General features: G+C 35.8%; 1 protein-coding gene across 2 annotated transcripts; it reads right to left on the bottom strand.

The window, feature by feature from the left end:
- Positions 1–13,122: 13,122 nt before the first annotated feature.
- Positions 13,123–14,242, bottom strand: LOC112516707 (glycine-rich RNA-binding protein 2-like). 2 transcript variants are annotated; one of them, XM_025123908.1, is made up of 2 exons: positions 13,955–14,242; positions 13,123–13,671 (listed from the first exon to the last, which is right to left on the bottom strand). In XM_025123908.1, exons 1-2 carry the CDS (start codon positions 14,066–14,068, stop codon positions 13,300–13,302), a joined length of 486 nt encoding a protein of 161 aa, XP_024979676.1. In that variant the 5' UTR covers positions 14,069–14,242; the 3' UTR covers positions 13,123–13,299. The 2 variants fall into 2 exon arrangements, with proteins under 2 accessions (XP_024979676.1, XP_024979677.1); XM_025123909.1 differs by having other exon boundaries at positions 13,123–13,706; positions 13,804–14,046.
- Positions 14,243–14,794: the final 552 nt, after the last annotated feature.

Below are 14,794 nucleotides of genomic sequence, written 5' to 3'. Positions count from 1 at the left end.
TCTTCTTGCATCGCGTCTATCCAGTTTGGGTCTTGTAGGGCTTCTGAATTTTCTTCCGTTCTATCATGCTCAGAAAGTTGGCGAAGAGGCATTCAATGGCAGTGGCAAATCTCGTCTTGACACCAGATGTTGGATCACCAATGATTTGGTGGTGTGGGTGATCTTTTGTCCATTTGATGCTTGATTGGGGTTCTGGAGCAACAAGATGCAGTTCTTCATTGACTGATGGGACTGCTTGCTCCCTTTCAAAGAGAGCATCTCCAGAGTTAGACTCTGGTTCTTGATCTTGATCTGAAGACACAAAAGAAGTAGAAGGTGAAGTAACATGAGTTTCAGTAAGAGATGTACCTTTAGCATTGGAGATTTCATGTTCTTCATCGGTTCTGGAAGTGGATTTTGCAGTTGGTGCATGTCCAGAGATTACTTCTTCATCGAAGATGTCTTCAAATAATTTAGCTAACTTTGATTCGTTGGGTTTGCCAAGTGATGAATCAGATGTTCTCATTTGAAGTTCGAGTTCTGAACTGTTGTGTCCAGAAGTCATCGATGTGGAATCATCAAAGGACACATTGATGCTTTCGATGACAATTCTTGTCCTTTTGATGTAGACTCTGTAGGCCTTGGCAGTTTGAGAATAGCCCAGAAAGATCCCTTCATCAGCTTTCTTGTCAAACTTGACAAGATATTCCCTATCGTTGAGTACAAAGCATTTGCACCCAAAGACATGAAAATATTTGACATTTGGTCTTCTTTGGTTGATGAGCTCATAGGGTGTCTTCTAATTCCTCTTGTTGATGATAGATCGGTTATGGGTGAAGGAGGCAGTGGAAATAGCTTCAGCCCAGAATGTGATAGGTAACTCCAATGAAGCAAGCATGGTCCTTGCTGCTTCCACGAGGGTTCTGTTCCTTTGTTCCACCACTCCATTCTGTTGTGGAGTTCTAGCTGCTAAGAAGTTTTGTGTAATGCCTTCACTGATGAGGTATTCATCGATTCTGGCATTTTTGAATTCAGTTCCATTGTCGCTTCTAATCTTTATTAGTTTTCGTTGTAGAAGGACTTGGAGCCTTTTCATCACTCCAATGAGTAGGTCAGGAACATCTGATTTCTTCTTTACAAATTCAACCCAGGTGTATCTGGAGTATTCATCAACCAGTACTAACATGTACTTCTTTCTAGAGAGATTTTGAGTTGATATTGGCCCACAGAGATCTATATGTACCATGTCCAAGGGCTTGGTGCAGGAGGTTTCTGACTTGGTTTTATGTGAGGCCTGTCTTAGCTTTCCCACCTTACAGGCTGAGCATAGATGATCTTTTTCAAATTTAAGATCCGAAATTCCCTTGACCAGCTTCTGTGTGGCTAGTTTTCATAGTGCATCAAAGTTGATGATTGTTTGACCGGGCTTTGTTTCTATGATACAGAAACATTTACGGAACCTGACTTCAAGACCCTTGTTGCAGAACTGGCTTATGCTTAGTAAGTTGTGCTTCAAACCTTCAACATAAGCCACTTTGCTGATGGAGATGTTGCCTTTGATGAGAGTTTTGTATCCCTTGATTGTTCCCTTGCGGTTGTCTCCAAAAGTAACAGAGCCTCCAGATTTTTCGATGAAGGAGGTCAGCTGACTTTTGTCACCAGTCATGTGCCTAGAGTAACCTGAATCCATGTATCATGGTTGCACATGCTGGTCCTGCAAGACAAATTAAGGGGTTTTAGGTACCCATTTCTTAATGGGTCCACGTTTGTTAGTAGGGGGTACAACTCTCTTTTCATTACCCTTAGCCTTTGCAGGCATGGGTTTATTAGCATTTCCCTTGCCCTTGGATTTGGGCTTTTTCCCGTTTTCATTGATTTTAACTTTGTATCGATAAACGTGTTGGAAGAATATGTAGTGATGTGTCAACATGTGATTCCTCAGGTTTTGTAAGAGAGTTAAACATTGACAGTTATGATGCTTTGGATATGTATGTCTAACATTCTTTTTATTCGATGGAAATGAAGAAGTAAATGCAGAGAATGAAGATCCTGTCCTAGCATCGGTTGTTTATACAAACTTCCTATCTAGTGTTGATTTTTTATTTGTGGTCTTGGTCTTTACTTCTTTCCTTCTGAGGAAGGGTTGCTTTTCTTCAGTTGCATGAGATGAAAAGTGATGGTTAGAGTTCTCAGAGGCCAGGGTTATCGTTAGCAGATTTGATATTGCCCAGTTTTCCCTTTTCTTTGTCTGAAGTTTTCATCGATAATGGAGCATCATATTTTATTGAGGGTTTGAAGTTTTGAGACTTCTTATCCTCAATTTTCTTGGGTGATTTACAGACTATCTCCTTTTCAGATTCGGAGTCAAGAAAGTCTCTCGCTGATTTCTCGAAATCATGGATGTTTGAGGGAGGTGTGGGTTCAGAGGTTGATGCTTCAGAGTGATCTGTTGGGAGTTCCATTATTTCTGATTTAGATGAACTTCCAATGTTACTTTGCTGGTTCATCGATTCATCAGCTGATGGTTCCATACTAGGATTATCCTTTTCATCAATAGTACTTGCTGATGAAGTGAGACATTCAACTAGAGACTCTAATTTAAACATAGGGTTTCCATCGGCCTCTGGTTTGGAGGCGTCATTCACTTCATCAGAATTCATACTTGTACTACTTTCGTACACCACGTTTTCAAAATCCTGTCTTAAGACGACAGTTTCTCCATCGACTTTAACTCTTTTAAAATTTACTTTTGGTTTTGGGAAAAAGTTGGGTTTCTAAATGCATCCAAGTTTGAAAGTGGATTCTAGGGTGGATTTCTTTGAATCGATGAAGGAGTCCAATTCATTGAATCCAATCCCTTGAGTGTCCGTTTGATCGTTTAACTTTTCATACACATCTTGGGCATCTTTGTATTTCTTCGTCAGAAGTTCATTGGTTTGAAGCTTCTGGTGAAGGATCTCCCTTTCCTTTTGAAAGAAATCTTTAAGAGCAACTGAGTTTAGTCTCTCTGCCTCGGATTCTTTTAAGGCCTTAGTTTTCTTTCTAAGTCCTTAGTTATTCGTTTGTTTAGCTCCAGAAGTTTTTCTTCCTCTGATTTCTTAAGTGTGGTAATACGAGTCTTTTCCTTAGCAAGTTCGGCTTTTTCTTCGGTTAGAAGATTAGTCTCTCTTTTGTAGAAACTTGCTTCTTTTTCCGCTTTTAGTCTTTCAGATTTTTTAAAATTTAATTTCTCTTTCAATTTAAACAAATCCTCTGAAAGTTTTATTACCTTTAACTCTAGCTCAGTTGGAACAGAGTTGGTTTCACTGGAAGTAGACTCACATACCTGATCATCAGAGTCGGAGGTGGATTATGTAGTGGATGTGTCCATCATATAGATGAGTGCTGTACCTTTTTCATCGGATGAAGAGTCGGATACCCAATTTTCTTTCTCAGGCATCAGGCTTCGCTCTCTTGGATTGTACTTGTACTTATTCTTGTAATAATCGGCATCCTTTACTAATCGTCCTCTACACTCTTTTGAAAAATGACCAATTTTCCCGCATCTGAAGCAGCGAAGGTCATTTTTCCTTCCGTTTCTATCTTATTTCTTGTTCTCCCTTCTGTCCTCTCTATCTTCTCTTTCTTCTCTTCTATCTTCCTTCTGATAGAATTTCGATGGTTTCTTCTCATGGTATGACTGGTACTTCTCCTTCTTGAAGTCTCTTCATTCATAGGGTTTCTTGATGAACTTCTTTTGGAACTGTCTTGTAATCAAGGCCAGAGACTTAGCAAAGGCTTTGATATCATCATCTGATTCAGATGACTCGTCTTCAGATTCTGATTCTACCACCATTGCTTTCTTTCCTTTCTACTTGTGATCTCTGGTGGAGGTCCTTGATACTTCCTTTTCATCAGCAGCAAGAGCCAGGGGTCCACCGATGGATACTTTCTTCTTCATTATGTCGTTCTCTTGTGCTGCAAGCGTTCCATATACATCATGAAGTGACCAGCCGTCTAGATCCTGATTAGCTTGAAGGGACATTGATAGCTGAGTCCATTCATCGCCAAGACTTTTTAGGAACAAAACATTGTTTTCTTCCTTTGTTTTGGTGATATCATTTCGACGACATTGATTAATCAATGTGTTGAAACGATCGTAAGTCTTCTATATTGGTTCATCAGGAAGAGCTTTAAAGTTGGTGTATTCGTTGAGACATTGTGCTCTACGATTTTTCTTTGTTTTAGCTCCTCCTTCCAATTGGCTCGCAAGTTTATCCCACAATTCCTTTGTTGTAGAGCATGCATCAAGGGATTGAAAAATTTCATTGGAATGGCCATGATGATTAGTCGCTTGGCCTTCTTGTCAGTTTCCACATGCTCAATATCGTCTTCATCCCAGTTTTTCTCATTCTTGGGCATGTAATATGCAGGAATTTCTGTTGTGGTATTTGTTCCTGGGACTCTTGGGACAAGAGTTTGTGGAACGTAAGGACCCTCCATTACAGATCGCAGGATGTTTCTGTCCATCCCTTTCAAGAAGTTTACCATCCTTATTCTCCATTATGGGTACTCTTCTCGTTGAAGAGTTGGAGGCTTGGTAAGGGAACCAACACTATATGCGGAATTCCAGTTGGCCATCAGGATTTTAGAAGACAGAAAATTTACGTTTTTTTTTTGGTGAAAATATTTTGTGAAAAACGTGAATTGAGAGATTTTGGATGATCATTTGATTGGAAAAGCAATCAATTGGCTTTGATACCAATTGTTGTTCCCAAATCTCTCAATGACACTAATAATCAAGTTAAAAATAACCAAATTATAGTGTTTTAATGAGCAAAATGATGAACACTCAAGAACAATGTATGAACATTCAAAGAACAATCTTGAGTGCCAATAATTTCACTTTATTYAATATRAAAACGTAAAAGCGGCATTAATCACAATAGGCCTAATCACCTATTTATACTAGCGATAAGAAGATAAMTATCTASTAAAACTATCTAGCCAATCTTCTAGGAAAGATAATGTTTATCTAAAGTATGGATAAGCTATAAATCAAGATAAACTTGAAATCCAGCTGTCGATTAGTTATCTCCAGCTGTCTTCCATGGAATGTTAATTCAACTTTATCTTCATATCTTCATCGCATGCCTCTGGTTGAACTGCTGAAGAAAACTATAAGTGTTGTTGACCAGAGGGGTGAAGAAGATGCTCTTTCCATCGCATCTCTGGTCGATTCTCCAGACTTAGTCAATTTTTCCTTAACGTCTTCATCGGTCTTCTGGTTCTTCATCACTTATTATTCTTCATTACTTTTACACTTATGAATTATGGGGTCTAACAAATACCTCGATTAAAGATTCAAACCTTAAAGTATCAAAGAAACAGTCCAATAGTTCAGATTAGAAATGAAGAAGAAGATGAGGAACTTGATAATTGAGTTATCCGATAACTATGATGAACAGGAATGTATGATGTGGAGTAGACCAGTAAAAAATGAAATGAAAATCGGACGAACATTTATATAGAAGGTGAAAAAACCCTTCAACTTCTAATCCGAACGAAGAGATGTCCGGATTAAGATAAATCGAACAAAGGGTTGTCCGATTTATACTCACACATAGCACTAAGTCAATAAATCGGATAACTCACAAAGGTAAATCGAATAATACTTCATCCGGATAAACAAAGTCCGGATAACTCCTTGAACGATATATACTCAAATCGCATGACTAATTGAGCGATTTAGACTCAAATCACATGACTCATTGAGTGATTTACCACAAACTTGTCCTTACATATCTAATCTTATCCGGATAGGAGTTTATCGAATAGCCTTTTGTCCGGATTATTCTAAATCGGACATTACTTTGTCCGGATATAAGACTATATCGAACAAAGTGTTGTCTAGATTAGACTAAATCGAACAAACACTTATCCTTTTAAACTCAAAATCTTTTAAAAATTAGATATTTTAACCGTATCTGTAAGAAAATTTAAACAGTTAGTATCATACAAATATGTTAACTCCCCCTCGAAAAATGAATCAGTAAAACAAAAACAAAATTCAACACTCCCTCTCAAATATAGATTCCACTATCAAAATATTTTAAATCACATTAAAAAATTAAAATACTGATTTGTATTAAGAAATACAGATATTTGGAAAAAATGTATTTGACTTAAACTCAGTTCAATAAATTGAACAGTTTTTAAGAAAAACTTAAATTTTCAAATTTAACATTCCTAACTTAGTTACAAGAAAGCTGAAACCTTTTTCATCTAAAGCTTTAATCAAATTGTTCGTAATTTCATTGTGAATCTTTGTTATTCACAATTTTTTCGTGATTTGATCATATGTTTTTAAAATATGATGAAATTAGTGTTTTTAAAAAAAATTGGTGTTCTTGGAAAAGTTTTAAAAAATTTAGATTTTTGATCCATTTTTGATTAAATTTTTTGTAGTTTATGTGTGTGTTTGTTGATTTTGATTGGATTATGAATGATTGGGTGGTATCCTTTCCATTTAAATCGCCTGCCTCATATCTTGCTTGGTGATCGGACTTTATTAAACCGGTTGATGCTTAGATGATTTGATGATTGGTTTACATAATCTGTTTGGTGCATAAAGGTGTCCGGATTTTGCTAAACTGTTTTGAGGGTTTATGCAATTAAGGGTCTACATCGTACAAGGCTTGAACGGATAAGGGACTACATCGTACAAGACTTGAACGGATAAGGGTGCAAATCGCTCAAGGTTTGAGCGGATATACGCTTGGCTCATACTTGACTAGGTGACCGATTTAGGCTGTCTCGCTTGGCAAGACTGAGTTGTGTCCGAATATCTTTACATCGCACTAGCTTAGCTGGATTAGTTTGTTCATCGCTCAAGGTGTAAGCGGATAAACCTGTAAATCGTTCAAGGACTAGGCGAGTTAGGCTGGTTATTGGACAAAGGATAAGGCTTGATCGGAGTCCTTCATCGCCTGACATCTCATAGGTTGTGACTGATTTAGTGTGTAAATCGCTAAAGACTTGAGCGGATTAGAGTGTATATCGGATACAGCTTAAGCAATTTAGATATTTCATCGATATGTTTTGAGCAGCTAATCATCTTGGAACGTGCCAAGAATATAAAGAGAAGAAAGACATCACAGAAGAGTGTCAGAGCCAAACACATAAATTATCTGGCATCATTGCTCTAAAGCAGAAGGCTTTAGATGAAGAGAAGAAGCAATTTGCTCTTGAGAAGAGAAATACTATAAAGAAACATACAACTAATGCTAAAGAGCTTGCTGATAAGAAAAATTGGCTTGACATCGCTTTTGAGAATGAAAAGAGCAGCTCAGATGAAGAGAGAAGAGATTTTATAAATCAGAAGAAGAAGTTTGAAATGCTTAAGAAGGAGTTAGAAGGTAAACTCCTAGATACTACAAAGAAATCATCTGATCTAAACACAAACCTTGAAACTGAATTGAAGATGAGAACATAACTCAAAAATAAGTATGATTTAGTTACTGTGGAAAGAGACAAGCTTTTACAGAAAGTCAAAGACTTTTCTTGTGTTCAAAGCTCAATTGGTTCTCCTTCTCAGTGTAAAACTAGCTTCTATGACTGTTCCAAATAGAACAGTTATTCAAGCAGCCCTAAATCAACTGTTTCTAAGAACTATTCTCGTTCTTCTAATCAGTATTATCAAGGGTATGTCATTAGATCACCCAATTGTTCTTCTAAGGTTAAAAGCATTTGGGTCAGTAAATCTGAATATGTTTCATCTCGTACCCCTGTTGTTACTAATCATCTTCCTTGTTTTGTAAGATCTACTACTGATTTGATTCAACTTAGCAAGAGAAGAATCATGTGCTCCACATGCAAAACAACAGATTTTGTGAACAAGAAGACATACAACAGATGGAGTACAGACAACAGATATCAGAAGGATTGGAAAGGTAAGAACAGGTATGAGTACAATAACTGGTATGGATCATATTTTGTATATGATCATCCTGTTCAAAGTGCTAAAAAGAAAACATCTAATAGGAATAGATGGCTTGGAAGTTATAACATACCCCAGCCCGATACTAACAAAATAGGACCCAAGTTTGTTTGGGTACCAAAATATGTCTAATTTGATTTTGCAGGTGTATCAATTTTATGCTGATTAGAATATCATATCAGTGATGCACTAATACAGGGGGAGTTGTAAACTGTCCAAACAAAGGCTTCTGAACAATTCAGTTCAGGACCTGTGCTTTACCGAGTGTGGTTTCTAAACACTCAGTTTAGGACCCGTGCTAAACATGTTTCCTTTATTTTTATTTTTTTATTTTTTGAGTTGAACTGAAACATTACTATAATCTACTTTCTAGGGGGAGTCTCTAAAAGTTTTTAAATAAATGTTTTCGGGAAGTGAATAAATTTTTTTTGGGAAGCGAGTACATTTTCTGAACAGGTATTTCCTGAGATTTTACTTGCATAATTTCGCATCAAACATAACTCCAATACCTGTTTCAGCTATTCTTCAAACTGTTATTATCACGTCTCTTATAAGAAAATCATTTTCGGGGATAATATGCTCGTTTGTATTCAAAGGTTAATTTTTTCTGATATTTTTTACCTTGATTGATATACACTTCATTTTTTTATTAGAATTTGTAAACTCGTTCTTACAGATCTTCATTCATTTCTCTCGCATACCGAATAATCTGATTGTTGTCGCACCATTCCTTTATTGATTGTGCTTAAAAGCCAAATTTCTTGATCAATTTTATCTGATCATTGTGCTTTATTTGCAATAATATTCTTGATCAACCAATGTGATCAACTGAGCATACTGTTATTTAGGAGAGACCGAGTGCTTAACAGAAATACCTCTATGGAATGTCAGAACCGATGGACCTACCCAAGAGGACAACCATATCTGAGTGAGATTAAACACAAAAGGGTTTGTGTGCAGAGATGAAAATGGAAAAGAGAGGGGTAGTTGATGTGAGACAAAAGAATTGATGAGCATTGTGTCAGGATCAAAAGAATAAACAAGATCCTGTTCCAAACTTCTAAATTCTGGGCATACCACATAATTTATTAGTTCTCAAATCTTTCGAGACTAATATTGAAAAAGGCAAAGCCCAGTCCAGTTCTTGTTACAACCCCACCAGCTACTCATTTATCTCTCAACAGATAAGTGTTTCAATAACACTTGGGGCACGCAGCTCATCATCTATCAATTTCTCATTTCGGAGAAAGTTGATATTGAATCAGAAGGATATATGTCCCCCCTTAAAGTCTTTTTGATCACTAATTGAGTCTGATAAATTTGTGTACTCCACACGGTTTATCTTTTTGAGACTAAATAGAAGCATATGTTGCTTTATCTTTCTACACTACACAGATTGCATTTTATATATTATTTTGCCAAAACATTCATAGATATGCAATTATTAAGCTATCAATGATTGAATGGAAGACCTGGTGAGATGAGCCTCATAAAGTCTCATATATACAATATATCGTTGTACTGAGTATATCTGTTATACTCACAGACCAATCTTTTTATAAGATTGAAAACAATTTCATACGTTGGAATTGGTTGTTATCTTCTCATTCCCTTAATCTGAAAAGATTAAACAAGTGGATTTGAAAAGATCTACTTACAATTTCATTAATTGACGGCTTTCCCTGAAAATTTCATTCACTCTTGTGTATGATGTAATGATTCTCATTTCATCATAAGAGGAATATGTAATAATGAATGAAATGTCCAATTCCGAACATTATAAGGGGGAATTTGTTGTAAAGATCAAGGGGGAGTAACTTCAATGATGGCAAAAGACTCAAAAGGAGTGCGACTGGATATTATTACAAAAAATTAGTTACGTGCTACAATGTCTAAGAGTTGTTGAATGTGAAGATCAATTTTACAACAGTTTGCTGATGAAGATTACCTTTGAAGAGAAAGTTTGTTAAAATTTAATTCTGAAGATTGTTATTGTTTTTGTTCTACATTGTCAAAAGAGAAGATCATCGTTGTTCTACATTCGAAGGGGAGAATGTTAGAAGATCTTTCTCAACAAACGATTGCTTGAAGATTTCAAGTTGGAGATTCTTTTGATGAAGACATAGAGTGCTTAAAGCAACAAATTTCAAACGAGACTCAAAACGCGCAAATTCGTTCAAGTCTGAATACAAAGGGGGAGAATGTTAGGACTGAAATTCAGTGTAAAATAAAAATTCGTCTTGAAAGTTAAAATTGTCTATAATTGTATAAAAGTCATTGTGTTTGACTTTTATATAGATTGTTTGACTTTGACTTTGTTTACATCTTTGACCCTATATAAAGGGTAAGTTCTTTGTAATTAGGTAGGATTCTTTTATTGTTAAATCTGATTACGTAAATAAGAGTTTGACCATATTGTGAGATTTGACTTTCTCTCTCAAAACTTCATCTTGAATGTTCTTAATGTTCATACTTGAATCTGCCATAGATGAGTATTATCTTGAAGATTGATTATCAGGGAACTTCAAGCTTTCATAAATAAGTCAGCTAGTTGAAATTCTGTATTTACAAAATATAATTCAATAGTTCCCTTTTCAACATTATCTTTAATAAAGTGATACTGGATATCTATATGTTTGGTCTTTAGTGTCTTGAATAGGATTACAAGATATAGCAATTGCGCTTTTCAAATCACAATAAATGGAAATTTTATTAAAATAAAAACCATAATCTCTGAGCTGTGTCTGCATCCAAAGTACTTGAGAACAGCAGCTAGCAGCAGCTACGTATTCTGCTTTAGTGGTAGAAATGGATACATGGTTTTGTTTCTTGGAAGCCCAGCTTACGAGTTTGTCTCCCAGAAATTGTACATGACCCAAAGTACTCTTCCTGTCCAACATACACCCTGCATAATCTGCATCTGAGTATGTTGTTAGTTCAAAGCTAGTACCCTCTGGATACCAGAGTCCAAGATTGGCAGTCCCTTTCTGTTAGGATCAAGCGCTTACCCACTACACCAAAAGCAATTGCCTTGGTGAAGGCGCAACCTTATTTCCCTTTATAGCGTAGCAGCCAGCGCCACGTTTCGATTTAGGAAGATGCTGGAACCGTGACCAACAATCCCCCCCCAGCATCTGCCGGTACTAATAAGAGCTTCGTTAGAAGTCAATGGCCGCGCAACATGCCTTTCTCATAATTATCCACTCCTTGCATATTATGCACACCATGGGATTCGAACCCGTGACCTGCTCTGATACCAATTGTTNTTAATAATTAATTTTTAATAATAATTAATATTTATTAATATTAGTAATATTTAAATTTTATTAAATCTTTATTTATAATTTATAGTAACAAAACAATTATTATTATTAATGAAGGTTATAATTTGAAAAAATAATAAGCTACCAAAACGTTACTCCAAATAATGTTTCAAATAAACGAACTTATATGCATTCAAATATGTACCTACAAATAAGTTAGCTTAATTTACCAAACAATGCTTCAAAAAAAATCTATTTAGAAGACCACTCACACAAACTTTTTTATTTATTAAAAAAGAAAAAATGGAAAACGCAAGAAATATTTTGCTTTCTTTGAAAAGAAAACCTTTATTTAAAAAGAAAAGACCAAATGGTATCGGCTCAGTTTCATTTGAGATGTAAAATAAAATCCACTTAATTTATAAACTTATTTTATAATATGAAAATAGAAAACTACAAATTTGGTTTCTAGGGTTTGTAACAAATAACCCATTTTGTCTTTATAGTTTTGAAATTACAAGATGATTATCATAGTTTGTAAAAACTATGATAATGGTTATTAAAAGGATGGACCAAATTCTCAAAGATACGCTGATGGAGGAAGGGCATACTATGTGTAATCTGTGCCAGCAGCCACAGTAATACAAGCGCTCGATCGGTGAGCTATTACGCACTCTTTCAAGGATGGATGCTTCCGACCCGTGGGCTTTCTACCTCCGTACGGGATGGCTGCTTCTAGACAAACCTACTGGTGATCTTCTTCCCCAAGGATCCCCGATAAGGGAACCCTAGGTTTTTGATTGATAAAAAAGAAGAATCTACTTTCAAAAATCCTTCTCAATTTCCATTATAACAAGATCATCTTGTAATTTTGAAACTATTATGGCAAAAATGTTATTTTTAACAAACCATGTGGACCAAATTTAAAAATATAGAAAAAATAGAAAGAAAGGTGTGTGGTTTTTGTATAACCACAGTTCCTATCCAGATCGTTTTAATAACGTTCAGGTCAAACTACTAATTTGTTTGGTAGAATATGCTTTGTGTTGATCCAAGATACCCCCCATCTTTTGGTCCCCAACTAATGAATGCTTTGCTTTACTGAAATTACTTTTATCAAACATAATAAGAATCGAGAGTTTTTTCTTTTAAGAAAAATAACAAACATCAAGAGTCTTACCTAATAAGTGAAAATGATGATTCTTACTTGATAAAATGTTAACCATCAGTTCATTTTGATGGCAATGATAAATACTTGTCTTGTAAACATCCCTTTAAGTTTCTTATTCCTTGTAGAATATCACTCCACTCGTGGATTTGAGGGGGGTGTTTTGGATTGCCTATTTTTGAAACAACTTATGTTTTTCTACAAAAGTCTTTATCAAAAGTTAAGAGGTTGTTTGACAGTTACTGAATGGTTTTGTGCAAAATCATTAAATGGTAAGAATAATTAAGAGACTTCTCATAATATAATGCAAAATGAAATATAATTGTTTGTTAATTGTTCAAAATAAAATTAGAGCTCTTAATGGTTAAAGAGAGGCCGATAATACAAAATTATTCAAAGGGTTTTAAAACCATTTAGAGACAAACTTTTTTTTACCAAACAATATTCACCTCTTAACGATTCAAAAGTTGCCTCTTAACGAAACTATTAAAAGATAAACAAACAACCCTTTAAAATGATTTAACTTCTTCAAAAACTCTTTATTACCAATTTGGCATCGGTATTAACTATCCATACAACTGGTATAAAAATACTTATTACCGGAACAATCCCAAACACCCCCAGAATTCATCCTACTACAAAATTAAGCATAACCACCATTGACGAGCTTGATCAAGAACCCTAAAGCTTCAAATGTTGCAATTGGGCGAATACTTTTGAGAGCACAAATACGATTTCATCAATGGACTTTGATATACCGGAATCATAAAAAAAATTCATTATAACTTTTTTGCTTTCTAAAAGCATCGGATTGGACAAGGACAGAGAGTAACAGGTCAAAAACAGTGAAACACAACAACAGATTCGTAAATCAAAAACACGATACCAGATCCCGATAATTATATCTCTAACTAATTTCTCCAGTTTCCCTCGGAATCACCGCCTCCCCTCGAGTAATGGGCCCCACCGTCACCACCGCCGTAACCACGGTCACGACCTCCTCCATATCCACCACCACCACCTCCTTCACGACGGCCACCTCCATAACCACCACCACCACCACCACCGTATCCACCTTCACGTCGACCACCGCCTCCACCGCTACGGAATCCACCGCCGCCTCCACCGCCTCCACTGCGGGACTGCGCCTCATTCACGGTGATGTTACGTCCGTCAAGGCTCTGACCGTTCATTCCTTCGATCGCGTCTCTCAATGATTGTTCATCCTTGAAGGTAACGAAACCGAATCCTCTAGATCTGCCGGTCTCGCGATCATTGATGATCTGAACAATACAAGGAAACATGTATACATCAAGATCTGAAACCAATGAAATCATTAATAAATAAATAAGAATAAAACTGCATCATAAAATCGATCGATCGTCGTCTCTTATAAGAGAAGAGGATGAACGTACCGTTTTAGATTATCAGTAAAAGTAACACAAATAGTAACAGATCAAGAAAACCATAGTAACAGTAACAGAAGAGAGATTTGTTATCGTGTGATATTTGTCAAACAAAGCCGAATCGGGATCGATCCGAATCGGAACTTTGCGACAAACGGACCTTCGAATCGATGATCTCGCCGTACTGAGCGAAGGCGTCTTCAAGGGATCGATCAGTAGTGGCCCATGCGAGGCCACCAACAAAACATCTATATTCAACGTCTGCGGCAGCCATTAAAGAGAGAATTGAATAGAATTTGAAGCTCTAAAACGAAAGGAAGCAGGTGTGGGTAACCAAGCGTGGAAATGGGCTTCTTTATATAGGCAAACGGAGGATTCTTTCAGGTTGACCATGGTTTGCTAACTTGTTCAGGGTGCGCAGTGCGCTCCCTGGGATTTACTAGCGTCCGCTAACGGGTTCGGTGTGCGCAATGCGCTCCTGCCTGCTTTCTATTTAACCATGGTTTGGGTTGGGTGTTCTTGGCGGTGGTACATTGAATATCTCCAAATTTAAAACACAAAAGAAAAAATACAAATCATATCTTGTGTTAACCTAATATCCTTTCTATTTAAATAAAAGAAAAAGTCTAAAAAAACAAAATGAATTTTCGTATTTGAAATGATTAAGTTTTCGGACAATTTTTTGCAATAAATAAGTCCTTGAAGATTTCAAAATCTGTTAAACAACTCCTTGGATTTTTCAAAATATGTTAGATACATCATTATGACTTATAAAATTGGTTAATATGGTAAAATAATAATAAAAAAGTTTGAAAAAACCAATGAACTTTTATATTTTGAACGATTAAGTCCTTAAACATTTTTTAAATCAAAAAAGTATTTACATCTATAAAATAAATAAATATACCAAAAAATACTTACATTTAAAAAAGATTATTGATAAAAATTATTTTAATTAAAAATAAAAAATATTTTGTAAGTGTTTTTCTAAATTAAAAAA

This window comes from Cynara cardunculus, assembly GCF_001531365.2.
Source record: "Cynara cardunculus var. scolymus isolate 2C chromosome LG 8, CcrdV1, whole genome shotgun sequence".
NCBI classification, from domain to species: domain Eukaryota; kingdom Viridiplantae; phylum Streptophyta; class Magnoliopsida; order Asterales; family Asteraceae; genus Cynara; species Cynara cardunculus.
This window is presented reverse-complemented; position numbering and strand designations above follow the sequence as displayed.

What these genes read in the sequence shown, in the direction of transcription:
- LOC112516707 (XM_025123908.1), bottom strand. Translation starts at nt 14,068, where the DNA reads ATGGCTGCCGCAGACGTTGAATATAGATGTTTTGTTGGTGGCCTCGCA. An exon ending in GCGAGATCATCGATTCGAAG is followed by an intron (nt 13,672 to 13,954) that starts GTCCGTTTGTCG and finishes TGTATTGTTCAG; the next exon opens with ATCATCAATGATCGCGAGAC.